The 17177-nt window shown below is 37.2% G+C and overlaps 1 protein-coding gene across 12 annotated transcripts in view; it reads right to left on the bottom strand.

Annotated features, from left to right (window-relative positions):
- Positions 1-871: 871 nt before the first annotated feature.
- Positions 872-17177, bottom strand: part of atp2b2 (ATPase plasma membrane Ca2+ transporting 2) — a 125949-nt gene continuing 109643 nt past the window's right edge. For 9 of the 12 annotated variants that reach the window (XM_072381883.1, XM_072381884.1, XM_072381886.1 and 6 more), the window contains 9 exons: positions 13499-13678; positions 13249-13336; positions 12939-13045; positions 10855-11046; positions 10352-10565; positions 10045-10256; positions 9823-9930; positions 9505-9687; positions 872-4723 (listed from right to left, as the gene is read on the bottom strand). In XM_072381883.1, coding sequence (XP_072237984.1) covers positions 4412-4723; positions 9505-9687; positions 9823-9930; positions 10045-10256; positions 10352-10565; positions 10855-11046; positions 12939-13045; positions 13249-13336; positions 13499-13678 — 1596 coding nt within the window. In that variant the 3' untranslated portion in view covers positions 872-4411. Of the gene's footprint in view, positions 4724-7720; positions 7771-8069; positions 8260-9504; positions 9688-9822; positions 9931-10044; positions 10257-10351; positions 10566-10854; positions 11047-12938; positions 13046-13248; positions 13337-13498; positions 13679-17177 lie in introns of all 12 variants that reach the window. The other 3 variants (XM_072381889.1, XM_072381891.1, XM_072381892.1) reach the window with 2 other exon arrangements.

The raw sequence follows: 17177 nt of genomic DNA, 5'->3' as shown, positions 1-17177 counted from the left end.
AACCTTTTCCCCTTGCAGCCAGTGAGTCTAGCAATGATATGCTGGTTTCAAACTCCTCAAACTCAGAACATAAATTATTACACTGAAGAAAAAAGATACTGATATAAATCAAAGCTGGGTGTGGTTAGGAGTTGTCTCAATCTCTGTATTTTCCTCCTTTCTAAAGTTTGCCGTAGGATTTTAAGGTGCCATTAAGAGTTTCTGACAACAACTATACAGATCTGACTTCCTCCTCCATTTGTAAGATTTTAAATGTACTGTAACACAAACCTGTTTGGTTTCTTCGAGGAATGCTTGTCAGGATTTACCAATAATGCTGTATGACTGAAACGTTTGCTGTCAAATGGATGATGTTGTATATTTGCCGATTATATCCAACTAAAGGTTGTGAAAAGGTTACTTAACTAGCTAAAGGGCAAAGGCTGTAATAAAATTAGGAAAAAGTGCACAGGGCACCTGTAGGTCACAATATGAGGGGGGACAAAATATGTACATCTAACTTTTTTACATTTTAGTCAAAGGTTGTAGGAGATCTTGTACGTGTATATATATTTTTTTGCAGCTTTAATTGTGGACAGGGATGAGGACTGACAGGACGGTCCAATATTGCTGCATTATAGGATATAGCTTAAAAGGGTTGGGACCTTTCTGTTAATAGCCAATGATGTCAAAAGCTCTTTTTTCTTTTAATTTTGTACAAATAAACTTTCAACCAAAAACATTTGTAGAATTTTTTAAAGTAAATTACTAAAACAAAAAAAGAAAGAAAAAAAAAGAAGCAGAAACACAATGAAAGTCATAGTAGAGATTAAAAAAAGTGAAGCACAACAAAATCAGAACAGGACATGTCACACGGGGCCAGGACACACCATGCTGGGTCATGCTGCTCTGGGAGGTTTATTTAGGGATTTTCCTTTTTTTTGTTATTTGTTTTTATTGTTATTATGTTCTTCACTTGTGCTCCTGTCAGGAGTGTTGTAAATGGGACAGTTAAGCAGCAAGAGTCACAGTTCATCATCATCATTGTCACCACCATTATAACATCCTCCTCATGGTATCATAATAATAATTTTCGGCATAATATTATTTGACTTTTTCCTCAGGCTAGAAAATAATTTACATCACATTGTTTTTTTTTTACTGACTTTTGAGACCACAAACATTCCAGCAACACACTCTAGGATTAAGGGTCGGTAACAATCAGAAAAGCATGACTTTTTGCATAGTATTAAATGAACAAAGACATTGAGTTCTTTATTTACAATTATTGTATAGATAAAAAAAATGTCATAAAAACGAGATGAACACTTAATTCACTTACCCATAAATGGCTAAGTATGCCAAAGAGCTATCTGTTGGCATTTCTCTTTTTCTTTGTTCCACAAACTGCATGCTGCTAAATACAGTACATCGAGGCAGGTGAGAGTATATTGCAAGAAGTGTCATTGATATCATCATCATCATCATCATCATCATCATTGGTGTCATCTACATAATGATTGGTCGTTACAACTCATGTTATGATTTGGATGTAATCATAATGTTCTTGGGTTTCTGACAGAAGCAGTGAATTATTACATACAGCCCAAAGCTGTCGGCAGTATGACTTGGTGGTAGTGGTTTTGGTGTGTGATGGTAGATGTAATCAGGAAGAGTTCCTGTTTTCACACCAGTCCGATTTGGAGTTTCTGTCCTCGGTAGACCCATCACTGTATTTACAAAACTTATTTTTGAACTTGGTGTCATTGCATCTTCTTAAAGCTGAACATCCTCCTGGGTGTAAAAGTGGTTTGACAATGTTGACTTAAGTCTTTCCTTTAATATTTATATTTATATATAGGTATATATATAGATATATATATCTATATATATTGAAAATTCTACTGTTGTGTTTTTGTTTTATTTATTGTTTTTCATTTTTACAGACAAATAAAGCAAACGGTCAAGGTAAAGCATTGGAAAGAAAACAAAATAAATCAACAGCTTCTAAGGAAAATATCAGAATCCAGGCTGTTTTCTTCCAACTTAAATAAGATTTTATTAAGATGACCATTTAACTTTTTCGACAAGCCTGAGCTGACTGGTAGAGCCTGTGGATCCTCTCCAGGACCGATCGGCTGGGCAATGACAGAGGAGGAAGATATAAAAAACAAAAAAGAACTCTTCAGATAAATGACTGTTTATATTATTTACTATATAGTTGGGTTTTTTTAAGTAGAAAAATCAGGATTTTTTTTGCATAATGAGCATATCACATCATGCCACTGACTTTGATTAGTAATAGAAATAACAATAGTAGAGGCTAGTTAGATGGCCTAGCCTTTTGAGTGCAATAAGACAGGTAAATGTGCCTTCTGTATGCGACTTCTCTCTGGAAATGTCTGATTGGTCAAAGCACAATAAATAGTTTACAACTAGTGAGTACAGCTGAGATGCTAGAGTACTGTATATTCTGTGACGGCAGGAAGACAAGCTTGGTTAAAACACACAAAAGCACATCTAGAGTTACACCACAGAAGTTTTCATTCATAACCAGATAGTGCAGAAAATCTTTTATATATATATATATATATATATATATATATATATATATATATATATATGTATGTATATATAGAAAAAAAGTTAAAGCAACATTCCATTTTAGTTGTAATTTGTTTTGGGTTTTTTTTGTCAGTTTTTCTTTTTTAGATGTTAAAAATGAGAACAGTATGTGGACCTGTATGTGTCTTTTTCTCTTGGACGAAAAAAACATATTTAAATCAAAATAAATTAAAACAATTTAAAAAAAAGGGGGGGGGGGGGCAAAACAGCAACACATTATATTCCAAGTGTTAAAATACGTCAGATTTCCTTATAGCACAGATAAGCCAAATACAACTTTGCAAGTTTCTAATGTGACTCAATTGCAGCCTTTACCCAGAGGACAAGTAAAAAGGTCCTGATATCAGCCTTTGACTTGAGCACATATTTAAAAAAAAAAAAAAAGAAGAAAATAGTTTAAAAAAAATTAAATATCCTCCTCTGTCACAAAAAGGAGGCTTCCATTAAGCAAAACCAAAGGCAAGCCGCTCCTACTTGATCCCAACAATCATATTGAGTAATACTAAGATTCCACATGTACTATGCATCCCATTATATTTTGGTTTCTTTTTGTTGTTAATCCTCTAAAAATATCTACATTATTTGACAATATAGCAGGCAAATTCCAGCACATGGTTTTTCAGTAATAACACACCGACACAACTCGGAGTTCCAACTTCATCTGCCTCCGTTTAGAAACCAGGAAGTTTATCTCTACGAGGTTGTAAACAATTACATTCTCTTTAAGACATAAATAAGTCAAAGTAATTTGAGCCATTGAAGCAGGAACAAGGCAACATGCCAACAAACAAAGATAAATTCTCTAAATATATTTTTATGAATTTATATGTATAGAATATATCCCATAAATGCTATCATCATTATTATTATTAGTTTGCGTTCCTCTTTTTCAACAGGTGCAAAACTACTGTGCAAGTTCAGCCCTACCACCTCAATACACATTTGTGTTTATGGATTAAATTAATCTTTACAGTTTGGAACATGTTCATGCCACACAGAGGAGGAAACTTTGCAGGCCAGGAACTAAGAGAAGCTGTCTTTAAATTTGCAGTCCATTGCGAGACCCAGCCCATCAGAACCAAAGAACTCCAATAAAATTAAAACCTTTTTAAATAAACCTTGGGTAATGTACATTCATGCAGGAGCAATAATAATAACAATAATAATCAGAATCAGAATAATAACAACAGTTTTCAATTTAATTTAAACTATGACTGTATCAGTATTAACAATGTTATTGTTGAAGAGAAAGTTTAAAGTTAGTCCTGTTTTGCGGTTTATATTCCTCGTCTTCCACCTCATCGTCCTCCTCCTGGTGCCACTGCAAACACATTTCATACACACAGGCTGTCAGCCACACGCTTATACAGTACATGCTAACCAGTACAAGCTTATAGTCACACACAGAACCACAGGTGGCACCATTCACATACAACCACAAAAGCAGAATGGCTGTGTGGGTACTGTGGCTTTGTTGCGCTTTTTTGATTGTATGTTGTTTTTGTTTTTTTTGTTAGTTTTTTTTTTTCTTTTACCTTGCCATATCACTAAGAATTTCTCCATTTCGATATGAGACAAGAGCTTTATGGGGTCAATATTACAGGAAGGGGATGGACATTTTTTTTCACAGGACCTGCCCTGTGCCGATGGTAAATGATGCTTCCGGGGACAGGAGGGTAAGAGCTGGGTCGAAATTTTGGGGTGGCAAGATCTTCAGTAACCATTAAAGGTCTAGAGGATCTTGAGGAGATGCCACTTGACTGCGAGGGAATGACTCAAGAGGTTAAAGCTGAGTTTAGGATCAGGGTTAGAGGCTGGTCTCCAAGCTGTGCAGAGGGCTGGCAGGGCTGGAGGAGGCAGCAGATTTACTGATGTCGATGGTGAGGTTGATCCCACTGTCGATGGCGTTGTTGTTCTTGTTAGGAGATGAAGGCTGGCTGGAGTACTTCCTCCTCCTTCGGGCAGAATCATCGTCCGTGTCATCAATGAGGGGGATGTTGGGCGTGGAGTCTTCTATCCTAAATTCAGGTTGTGTCATGAAGTTGTGGATGGATGTTCTGGAGTCTGGTTTTTCCAGGCCTTCATAGAGGGAGCTACGGAATGCATTCACAACTCGGATCTGTTGTGAGAAGGAGATGAAAAAGAAAGAAACCATGAGAAGTGACATAAGAGATTAAATTAAAAGGTCGGAGGTAACCTCGGGATGAGGGAAAAGAGGGAAGTTGAGGGAAGAAGGGACAAAGAAGAGGATGGGAATCCTCTAATTTGAGGATATAGAAGTGCAAGAACAGGAAAAAGTGGAGGAGAAACAAGAGAGAAGGCAACTGCAGTCTGTGTTCTGCTTTCACAAGATGACTACAGGTCACAAGTCACTCAATTTTGGCGTGCACTAAGGAAAACTGTGAGAAACATAATCATAAAGAAACACAAGAAAATCATACATTTCAAGAAAAACCAAAGCAACACAAATGCTCGTTGTAAGTATACACTTTAGTCCAATGTGCTGTATACCTAGAAACAAGCCACGTTAATAAATGGAATGCTCACAGAAAAATTAAAGGAGAATATCACATGCAAGTTTGAAGATATCTGGTGGACGAGGTCAGTAAGAAGGAAGGAGGTTAGATCTGAGAGATCCAATCAGGCGGTTTAAAAACTTCTGGAAACACCAGAGCACTGTCTGGGATTATATCCACACAGACTCTGGATGGGACACACACACATGTAAATATAGCATAGGGTGGGTGAAGCATGGCCCCAAAGGGAGAGAGTCATATCTACATAACGCTGGCTCAACACAGGCGTTGCAGTGTAAAACTCACACCAACACAACACACAGTGGCATGTAGACAACGGGCAAACACAGCAGGTTAAAATATTATAAACGCAAAAGTAAACGCAAACTACATGCAACGAGACAACAGGATGGTGAAGAGGTGGACACTGCAACATGAACAGCTGACACAAAACACAAGGACGTGAATAATGAAAGTAAGTTTTCTCGCCAGATGCCTGACGGTCAAAGCACGTTCCAAATCCATGCACACCTATGTAAACACTCAAGTATAAGTCCCAAAAAGCCATGTGAGCCTTTAAAAAAGTAAACAAATCCTGTGATTTTTGTGTGCTGGTATAATCAAACTCCAGAATTGTCAGCGGTCAAGGGTTCGTACAGAGAAATAAAAAAGGGGTATTGTGTAATCTCATTCACATCAGAAATGTCAATGTTGACATGACTTTATGATGTAATATGATTAGATTGGTGAGGATTACTTCAAATTTGCTTCTGCAGTTATACCTTCATGTTTACAAGGGGCTGGGACTTTTAAAAGAAGTTATTTTTTTATAGCTAATGAAATACAGGATTCAAAAAATATTTTAATGATATTTCTAACATCCTCAAATTGTGTATAAAACGATACCATCTTGCACATATCTTTTTCTGTTAATTTTTTTTTAATTCATAATCAGTAAATAAAATACTCCAAAACACAGAAAGTGACTCATCACAATTATAGGATGCCATCTTAACTCAACTCAACCAACAATCCAAAACTTAAATGTTATCAATTTATGTTGACATAAAACAGAAAAACTGTAGTGTTTACATTTGCAAAACTGTAACAATCAGTGACTGTTTGCAGCCTACAACTGATTTAAATAACAAATAGCATGAAAATAGAATATCATCTATCACAATATTGTTACTTCTGATTTACCTTCATCCTTAACAGCCTTATGCCTATAGAGGGCAATAATACGTGCATGAGGATGCTACTTTTAGCAACACTAATCTTGCGGATTTCACCACCTACAGTACAATATATAATATTCTTAAAATATCCAGAGAATCCAGGAAAATCTCAGCTGACAGTGGAGAGGCCAAAAACCAGTGTTGAGTGGCTGTAATTTTCAGGCCCCCTGAGGCTGAGCTGCACTCAGCAACACAATTCTGAAATTAATAAAACTGCAGTGACTCAGGAACAATAGTCAGTGAACACAGTTTACTGCTTCAATCACTACTGCAAGACAAAACACCACAAAGCTGTCTGCGGTTGAGCTCAAGGTAAACGTACACAATTGTTGTTTTGTATGAAAAATCAAATTCTGTTGCCTCATCTAAGCAAATGAAGAGAAGACCATATAGCAATGACTTTTTTTCAATTAAATGTACTATTTAGATAACTTGTAATCTTTTATTTAAATTTTACCCAAGATTCCAACCTTTTTGGAAACTGTGTGAGGCTTAAAAATATTAAACTGTAATAAAAATAGCATACTGTAGCCCTGTTGCTAAAGTAACTATAGGAAGGTGGGGTATAAGGAGACACCACATATAAAAAATGATAATAACAAAGAGGAGCCTGCTCGGATGAGTGTATGTGACAGGATGTCTGACAAGTAACGCTGATGGGGTGTTAGAAAAGGGTGGGTAGGGGGAGTAAAATCTTTGTTGCTGCTGCTGCAGAGAATCTGTCTGTTACTATGGCAACATGGCAGCCAAATACACTGACAGTATGAAGCAAAAAGATGGGATGAATTATTGGAACAGCAGTACCTTGTAGTGACTGTGCTGTCACACATCCTAAAGACAGCATTTTCAATTAATTTTCATCAGCAGATCCAGATTAAACCAAGACAAGAAAGGTGTGTACGCGTGTGCGTGAGGCAGAGGTACACAAATTTTAAGTGTAGTGGAGATACCCTGATACTGAAACCATACTTCCTTGTGGATTATTTCTGTTTCTCCTTTTAAGATCCTCTTTGGAATTAAACCAAAACACATCTCAAAGTTTACAAGATGGCAAACACATATATCTTTATAGTGCTTTAAGCCATACATAAAGTAACTCCCTTTATGTTTGAAAACATTCAGGAAATACATAAAACAGTAAGTAAAAATTGACTTGTCTCAAGTCATTGTGATTTATCACATTATATAACAAACTTGAAGATAAAAGAAGACAACTTTGCCACTTATACTTGAATGTTCACCTAGCCCTTTTGTGAGGTGATTGGAATTAGTTCATATTAATGTCCGCCAAGACATAAACATGAGAGGACTGAATGGTGGGATGATGTATGGGGTATGAGCAGAGGGAGACAAACTCACAACCTGAAATGTCACGCCGTGGGAATCACCCTTAGTCCTGCGCTCCTAGCACTCTGGGGAAACAAACACACATTGACCAATGAGAAGACAGTACACCCAACCATGGGAGGAGATATCAAGATGAATTTGAAATCCAGTATGAACAGCAAAAAGACAGAGGAAGAAAGTAAATGAAAAAAAGCAGATAGCAACAAAAAAAACATAAATCTTCAGAGATGCCAACCTCAGACTGCCAAAAGTTGTAGTAGTTTGTTTTCTTTTTTTTCCCCTTCTAATAAATGAAAATTTGTGCCTGGATGGCACCCCTGAAGCAAAGAGAGCAGACAAGCAGACAGACAGAGTTCTGACTCACGGCCAGTAGTGGGAGGAGCAGTAGCAGCAGTAGTGCTTGTAGGAGAAGAAAGGGCATTGGACAAGGACACGTGACTAGGACTAGAAACATTGGTTACATCCTGGGTCTGGCTGGTGGTGGATGACTGGCGTCTCAGAGCCCCTGCCCCCTGAAAGGAGGTGCCGCTCTTGAAGGTGTTGACTACTTCAATCTGTGGGAGGAGAGCAGGACAGGAGAGGACAAATGGCTGCTCAGAGCGACACAGACCAAATGGCAACATGGATTGACTGGCTGGGTAAAGGGAGTGAAGTGTCTCAGTCACGACATGATGGGGAGTCAGCTAAAGGTCAGGGTTTGGTATCCCATCAACAAAATGGCAAATCTGAGGTGCTGGTTCACACGAATTAAAAAAGGAAATATATTTATACTGTTATCATACTCATGAACATACTTTTATGTCCAGTTTTTCTGATTTCTGCCTCGGAACTGCTCGGAGACAGATGTGAAAAAACTTGGGTAAAGCTGAAATATTTGCATGACTAAAGATCAAGACACAAATTGTTAAGATGCAGTCATTTACGTCTTCCACTGCACATTGTTTTGAGGCATACAGACACACTGTAAAAAAGGAAATAAAAATAAAAAATATATAATGTTCACATAACCAGTGAATGATGCCTTATGTGAAGAAGAGCACATCCTAATTTAAAAACAAAATTGATGAGTACATTGACATAGCTAATGGCAGACATACAAAAAAAGAGGTTTTATTTGGAAAAAGTTTAAATCTTTTTTGCAAACTCATATTTTTCTATACCATGTTTGGCTGCATTTGTCAACCATACCATGCTGTGGGATAGCTTCACCCAGGACCGTCAGTGACACATCAATGACATGAAATCAGGTTTAACAGTTAGTCAAAACTGTCATGAATATCACAGTGATACCGGTCTGCAGAGTTCATCACAGTGAGAAAAGTACAACGACTATTTCCTGCTGTATATAATGCTGAGGTCTGATTGTCCACAGGTCCACAGTGCTGATCGTCGCCGTCCACCAAGGGAAAGCTGCATCTTCATGTTCCTAAATGAGTCATCTTGAGATAGAATTATACTTTAAGGCCGTTACTGACTAAAAAGTACATCCAATAACATAGCCTTGCATTTGAGATATTGTTTTAGGTGGATTGAACTTTATGAAATTGATAATTTGTAAGAAAACAAAAAAAAGAAAATGCCAATTAGGAAAACATCCCAGGGCAAATGTTGTACCTTTTGGAGTTGATAGTTGATTAGTTTGGTGAATTAACTTGGTTTTTATGTAAAAACTCAAAAACATTAGATCCTTTTCTTTATTTTATTTTTTTTATTAAGATCAAATTAGTCTTGAAAACTCTCCACGTATTTTTTCTTTAGGGTTAAATCAATCCTGTACGTAAACTGACACATGTCCTCACCTGAGTTTGAATACGATTGAGTCCCCTGAACCACAGGATTTGCCCTCTCCTCAGCTCCCTTTCCGCATGGTCGATCTCCTCATTTTCCTCATTTACATCCTCTTCTGGTGACTCATCTTTCTGAGTTAACTGGCCTGCCCTTCGCAGAAAGCGCAGCCTGCTATTGGGTATGGTGGCTATCACCTAACAGCCAGAGAAGACAGATCACTTAATAAAAAGGAAAAGTGACTGACTTGAATATGCACAGACTAGTGTAAAAGCAAGAAAACAAGCAGGGCAGGGAAAATAAACAAAGAGACAGAAAGACTCCCACATTACCTGTCCCCAGACAAGCTCTCCCAGGCCAAGGAAAACACACCACATCCACTTTTCCAGGTCAAGAGGTTGACAGCTGAATGGCTTCCCCCCAAACTGCACAATCACAATCTGCACAAAACAATGCACACAATGTATATTCAGAATAAAGGATATTACATTTACTTATTTGTCGAAACGACAAAATAAGTAATCAATACGATCAAATAATTTGTAGCTGTTTACCTGTACAGCAAATGTTCCAAAAACAATGGAGCAGAAGATGGGGTTCCTGAAGATACCATCAAAGACATTCCTCTCTCCGTGTATTTTACGGGCATTTATCTCATTAAACAGTTGCATCATGACGAAGGTGTTGAAAATAATGGTGTAGTGCTCAGAGGGAGGAGAGTGCAGAGGAGCATTACGGCCATTGTCAATGTCAAAGATTTGCTCGCCTAGAAGTTACAAAGAACATGATATATTTGTACATAATACATTCATTTTTAACCTATATTGTGCCACATTATATACACAAATTTACTGCACACACCAGCAAAGAGCAGCGTGAAGATGATGACGAGCTGATAGACTCCATGTCCTAAGATGTTCTTGGTCATCGTGCTTGAAATAAGAGGCTTATTGCGACCGTACGGCTTCCTCCTCAGCAGAGACTCTGTTGGAGGCTCTGTCGCCAGGGCCAGAGATGCAAAGGTATCCATGATCAAATTCACCCACAACATCTGCACTGCTTTCAGTGGAGAATCCTGGAGAGATGAGGAAAGGTGACATAGATATTAGATATCGTAACACACAACTACAACTATCCTATCATCTGTACCTTCTGAAATGAAATATTGCTTTGCTTGTTTTCCTGGATTGTTAGATCATTTTTCTCATCAGCTTTTCAGTTTAAGATTAGACGATGCAATGCTACGATGGAACAACCACAAGGATGCCCCCCATATGTGTGTCAAAGATTTAATAATATTTAATATTATTAAAAGTAATAACATTGATAGAAATAGTGACAATGTCTTTTCTAATGCCTCTTACTTGTGTGATGCAGGCACCAGTGAAAGCCACAATGACAGCCACAACATTGACAGTAAGCTGGAACTGAAGAAATTTTGAAATGCTGTCATAGACATTTCGGCCCCACATAACTGCCTTCACGATGCTGCTGAAGTTATCGTCAGTAAGAATGATATCTGACGCCTCCTTGGCCACATCTGTACCAGCTATACCCTGGAAGAGAAGTGACAAGCTGGACTCAGACAGGAACTGTGCTTTAATCGTCCAGCCAATGTGCTTTTATAACCTGATTTCCACACAAAAAATAGGATGCTGTGTGAAATGTAAACAACCAGGGAAATGATTGCAAATAATTTAAACACTCGGTAAGTGACATCATACCTAATCTTTTTTTTAAACAAATGTAAAAACATATACATTTTTAATTTGATTAAGGATTTTTTTTTAAAGTGAAGGAAGTGCAACAAAAAGTAAATAACAAGACCAGAGACTCAACTGGAATGCAGTAAGGTAGAGAGATTGCATGTAGTCCAAAGGATAAAAATATATAAGATTAAAACTCTTTTGCTATGCGAAGAAGGAAAAGGACCATCCACCTTGTTAGCTTTACAACTTGCAACATTAATACTGAATGATATATACTGGATGTGGAGAAATACATGTTTCCATCCAGATCACATCTTTTCAGGGAAGACCTTGTTAAATTCAGCAAGACAATGACATTGACAAATAATATTCAGCAAGGATTACAACAACAACAGGATCTGAAACAAGAGCCTAGGAGTTAAACTGACCCAATCCTTTCACTGACTAATAACATTGAGCATTCTGTCTTAAAAACTTAAGGAAGGAGGCATTGGTTTGTTAATCAGCTGAAATTCTATATTAAGCGTAAATGAGAAAACATACATCAACTGGTCTCTTTAGATTCAAAATGCAAACAGAGAGTTGTTGAAAGCAGAGGTGGTACAGTGGCACAGTCCTAAGCATATTGCTGTCATTATTATGTTGAAATGCATTGCTGGCACCAAACTCAAAATGATCAAAAACTCAAAAATCTTAGATTTAACATTTTAGATGTTGTCTTTATACTACTTTCATTTAAAGGGATGGTGTAAATGATTTGCTGTCAATTATTGCCCTCTGATTTCATTTTACAATTTTGAAACTGTTTTTGGAAACAGGATTGGAACTGTACTGATTATCTATTTTGCATACTGCTTTGTTCCCCAAGATACCATAAAGGAATAACAGAAATCTTCCTAAACCAGCTGTGCAGCCACTAAACAAATATAGACTCTGGACATGAGTCAGCTCTACTAATCTGTTAAGATGAAGCATAATTAAGGAGTCACTGTTTATGCTGGAGGGGCATATTAATGGGGGGGCGCGGGACTTAATTCCCATATACCGTGATATTTTGTGAGGCACAGCATGACAGGGTGTGAGCCCTTCTAAGCCACGGCAGGATTTGAACAAGTTTATGCTTCTCATTAAAGAAGGAAAACTATACCAATAAGAATATCTATGTGTCTCATTTAAAAAGAAAGCCTTTTAGAATGTTCAAGGTAGTACAAGGTAGGTACTTCGCATGAAGTCATATCCTACCAATAAAGTCCACATACATTCATATGATGCAGTATAGAAAAAAAATGTAATACTACATCCTAAAGGACCAAAGTTGTGGTTTCACAGAGTAGCCTTGTTGGTACTATGAGCCTTACAACCTGTTAGAGCTTGACAAAACAGGAATCCGGGTTAAGGAGCACCTCCACTGTTGTCAGAGGGTAAGGTAATATTTTTGGTTATATATTATGATTTGATTTTTAAAGATAAAAGCTAATATCTGCTTAATTTCAAAATGCATTTTTAAACAATGTTATAGATGGAGCTCAAAGTAAGCTGTTGCAAGGTAACTGGGAGACCATATCTATCCACTAGGGGGAGCTCTTAATCTGCACATAAAGTCAAGAGTGACAGAAAGAAACCCTAAATAATGGTGAAAGGTGAAAAAGACATCTGCATACACTGACTGAGAGCAGTCTCATATGAGTGCATATGATTAAAGAAAGAAAAAACATAAAATCAGGAGATGCTTTGCTTACCATGGCAAACCCAACATCAGCTTTCTTAAGAGCAGGTCCATCATTGGTTCCATCTCCTGTCACAGCCACCACCTGCCTCTGGTCTACCACAGTGCTGTCAATAATGCCTGTCAAAAACACACAAAGTGGCATTAACAGTAGAGTAAAGTATATGAATCAACTTGTCTGAAGTGAGAAGACCTTCTGTGATCTCCAAATAGAAATCATATTAGTTTATGTTAGCTGGCTTAACAGAAAACAATGGCACAAAAATGTGGATTTGAAGTAAACTATGGTGAATCAAAGTAAACAAAACCTGCAACCAATTCACCTTTGACAAGTGTGTGTTTGTCAGTTGGGGATGATCTTGCCAGGACTCTGAGTTTAGGCCATACTTTGTCGATACGCTCCTGTTCCACCTACACACGCACAGGTACACACACAGGTACACACACACGTACACACACACGTACACACACAAGTACAGAATTAAAAATTGAAGGACAATTTCAGTTTCAGTTTTAAGTCATTTTCTATTCAAATCTCAGTCTATCTTATTATCCGCCTCTCTTTAACTGTACCTCTCCTTTCTCATTGCGGATCCTCCTGTTGAATTCTTTGCCATCAATGCAGAGGAAATCCTCTCCCGGATGGATGATACCACACTTGATGGCTATGGCCCTGGCTGTGTTTATGTTGTCTCCAGTCACCATGCGGACCGTGATGCCTGCACGCTGGCACTTCTGAATAGCATTGGGCACCTAAATGAGTAGTTTAGATAGAAAGACAGAAATAATATGATGCATGCAACACTAATTCAAATCTGAAATAACAACTTTTGTCCCTTCTGACTAACAGAAAGCACCTTAGACATGGATCATCACCATTCAGAAACTTTTTCATGAAAAGTTCACTTCTGATATATCAGTCAGACCCAGTGTTTCTGACAACTTGGTAAATGTAATCTGAATTTTAGTATGTTTTCTCAATAGTTTCTATCTTCTTCAGAAGGAATTGTTGATTTAATCTGTCTGCCATTTGGTGGTGTTGGTACAGCAGGTTTTTATACTGAAATGAGCCGTCTGCTAAAGAGTAAAGCTACAGGATGGTATACCAATACAATGAGCTATTTGCTATATGGAACTCAAGAGAATCTACAAATTTTATCAGATCAGTATTTGGCTGCTTTTTTAAAATGAATATTATTTCTATTCTTTTATAGAAGGAAGCTTATATATTCAAATTCTATTCCTTCAGTAGTTTAGTAGATGTGAGATATTGGTTTTTTACTGATCGATATTATAAATGTCTTGCAAAAACACAACTTTAGTTCAGAACCGCTTGTTGCTGGCTCAGGTCACTGGGGTGAGATCTGCTCTCCAAACCCACACATGAATAAATGTATGCACATAGAGTAATAAGAACTCACACTGACTATTACATACATGCAGGACTGCTGGACTTTCTATGATTCTCTGTTTTAAACACGATTCACATGGAAATCTCACACAAACACATACACTCATGAATTAATGTATATTTTCTAGTTCACACTCGCTTTGGCATGCTGCACACACACATGGAAGTGTGCCTGCAAACACACCAACACAGTTGCACACGTGTACATAGACACACATGATGGAATTCTAATTACTTCATCACTGCAAAGTCAACATTTACTGTACATTAAAAAGCCAAATTAAGCCATTCACACATGTCAGCATGAAGAAATCGACTTATTCAAAAGGATCAAGTACAAGGAAAATGCCTACAGAGAAGCAATGTAGGCCTTTAATAAGCTTTAGGATGAACCAACAATGTGTTTTTTGATGACTTATGTAAATCTAGTTATTACTGCACAATCTGCCTTTTCTTATGTCAGTAGGCAATAGTTGTTAAGATATTAAGTTACTATTTGCTTGTCAGTCATCTCTGGTATTTTCTTTGAAGTCTAATTTTATTTGGATTCCCACTGCTTTAATTGACCTGTAATCTAAAATAAGAGGTAAAGAGGAGAGTGGAAGCTTACTGAAATAACAATCTGGCCCTACAAAGGAAGAGAGTAAGAGACGAGAGGTTAGACTGAAAAACAAGCCTCTTGAGTCTCTGATATGGATCTAGTTACAGTCTTGTTGTCCTCCATTTCAGTCCTTACACATCTTCCTTTTCTTCCTGCATTCCATCACCTCTCTGACATGAATCTTATTTCTAATCTGTTTATCTGTCTGTATCTCTAATTCAGTCTCTGTGTATCTCTCAGTCCCTCCTTTCTTCTCTCTCTGGGGCAGCCCTACACAGCAGCCACTTATTAAAAGAACATCACACTCTGGTGGAAGAAATTAGAGACTAATAAAGAAACAAAAAATATGTTTACCAGTGTGTTCATGCCCTTTTGTAGCAAAGGGAAAGTCATCTAACTAACAGGATTAGCGTTTCCTTTGCAAGAGGTCAGAAAAGGCGTTGTGCATCATTGTTCACTGCACTGCTTTTTTGCAATTGTTATTTAACATGACAGATGTTATGTGACTTCTAGGGTGGAGAAACAATGAATTCTACAAAATGTTAGACTTTGTAGCAACTATAACAAAAACGTGTGAATTTATAAATATAAAGTGTGCAGCAACTGCAGAAATTCTTTAGCTGCATGCTCAAATATAATATAAAATAATATAAAATAATATAATATAATATAATATAATATAATATAATATAATATAATATAATATAATATAATATAATATAATATAATATAATATGATATAATATAATATAATATAATATAATATTTGGCTTTCTTTCTACATAATTTGTATTACTTTGAAGTTAATTCATTTTTAGGACAACACTCAGGCAATTGGATCGGATTAATGGCTAAATTACAATAAGATTGAGTTCATTCAGCTCATGTAACAAGCTTAATCTGATAAGAAATCGGATCGGATCAGGTTACTTGCAATCGGATTAAGACCCCGAGATAACTCGATCCGATTGCCCACTTAACGTGCCTGCAGACGAAAGTGGATAGGATCGAGCGTTCTGCGCATGCTCGAGATTTTTTCCCGCGATCGTCACCCAGAAGTTGAAGGAGACGATATTACTGTCGTTGTCGCCGCCGTCAGAAAGAAACAAACAACGCGATGGAGAATGCGCCGTTGTGCATCGGGTTTGTGCCATAACCAGCTCATCACAAATGTAGAGGGACGTAGCTTCATCTTGCTCTTTGTTCGCCATCTTTCTCGAATGCCTTAGTTTTGTTGTTGTTGGTGGTGAAGATGTCAACCAGAAGTGGCTCTATTAGCGATAGTTGAAATGGGTACAGCGCCACTTAATTACTGTGGTATTGCATGCTTTGTGCCAGTGATTCGATTCATTCACCGCCATGTAACAAAGGATAATTACCCTTGCTCAGATAAGGAGCATAACCCAACTATAGCTATAATCGAGTTAATCTCATCATGTAAACCCACTGTAACTGGGCTTAAAAATGCGACACTGTAACACAGCAGTTACAGTGTCTAGTCTAGTAAACTTGTCTCACTGTAGCTGTGGTTGTTTGCTATTTTATCTTTTTCTGGATCTTCATCTGGGTGTGTTCAGGTGTTTACATAACTTATATATATATATATATATATATATATATATATATATATATAGCTTCAGACAGAAAGATGCCAAGAGGCACAATGAGATAGAGATAGGTAGATGCAGTGGAAGGCAAATGAACAAGCGCAACCAAAGAAAGGTGGAAGTCAGACAACACAAGGAGAGGTGGATGGATGCATGTTAGGATGAGATAGAATGAGAGACATTAGGGAGTGTGGAGAGGAATGGAAGAGAGATGAAAGGAAGAGGCTAAATAATGCAGTAGTCTGTTGGTTTCATACTTTCCTCTATCATGACTGGAGCTGTCAAGGGAGCTGTCAGCTTTCTTACTTTACTGCTTTCTTCACACTAGAATACTCTTTTCTTCATAAAATATTTCTACCAAATCACTTTGTAATAAATCAGTTATTGCATAATCCATCTTCTTTAAATTGCTTTGGCTTCGATAGCACTGAGAGCAGACATTGCAATAATAAAAAAAGAAAAAGAAATAAAAGAAGAAATGGAAAAAGTCTTAAATTAACATACAGAGGTTTGTTAACACTTTGAAATCCCCCAAAGCTGTGGTATATGTACAAAAAAGTAAATATGTAGCTAAATATGGTTGCTTGTGTGATATGTATATAGTATCATGCATATACAAAATATAAAACTCAC

Source organism: Leuresthes tenuis, unplaced genomic scaffold, assembly GCF_036924035.1.
Source record: "Leuresthes tenuis unplaced genomic scaffold, fLeuTen1.0.hap1 SCAF_3, whole genome shotgun sequence".
NCBI lineage: Eukaryota > Metazoa > Chordata > Actinopteri > Atheriniformes > Atherinopsidae > Leuresthes > Leuresthes tenuis.
The sequence above is the reverse complement of the archived record's forward strand: the minus strand, read 5'-3'. Positions and strand labels throughout refer to the sequence as shown.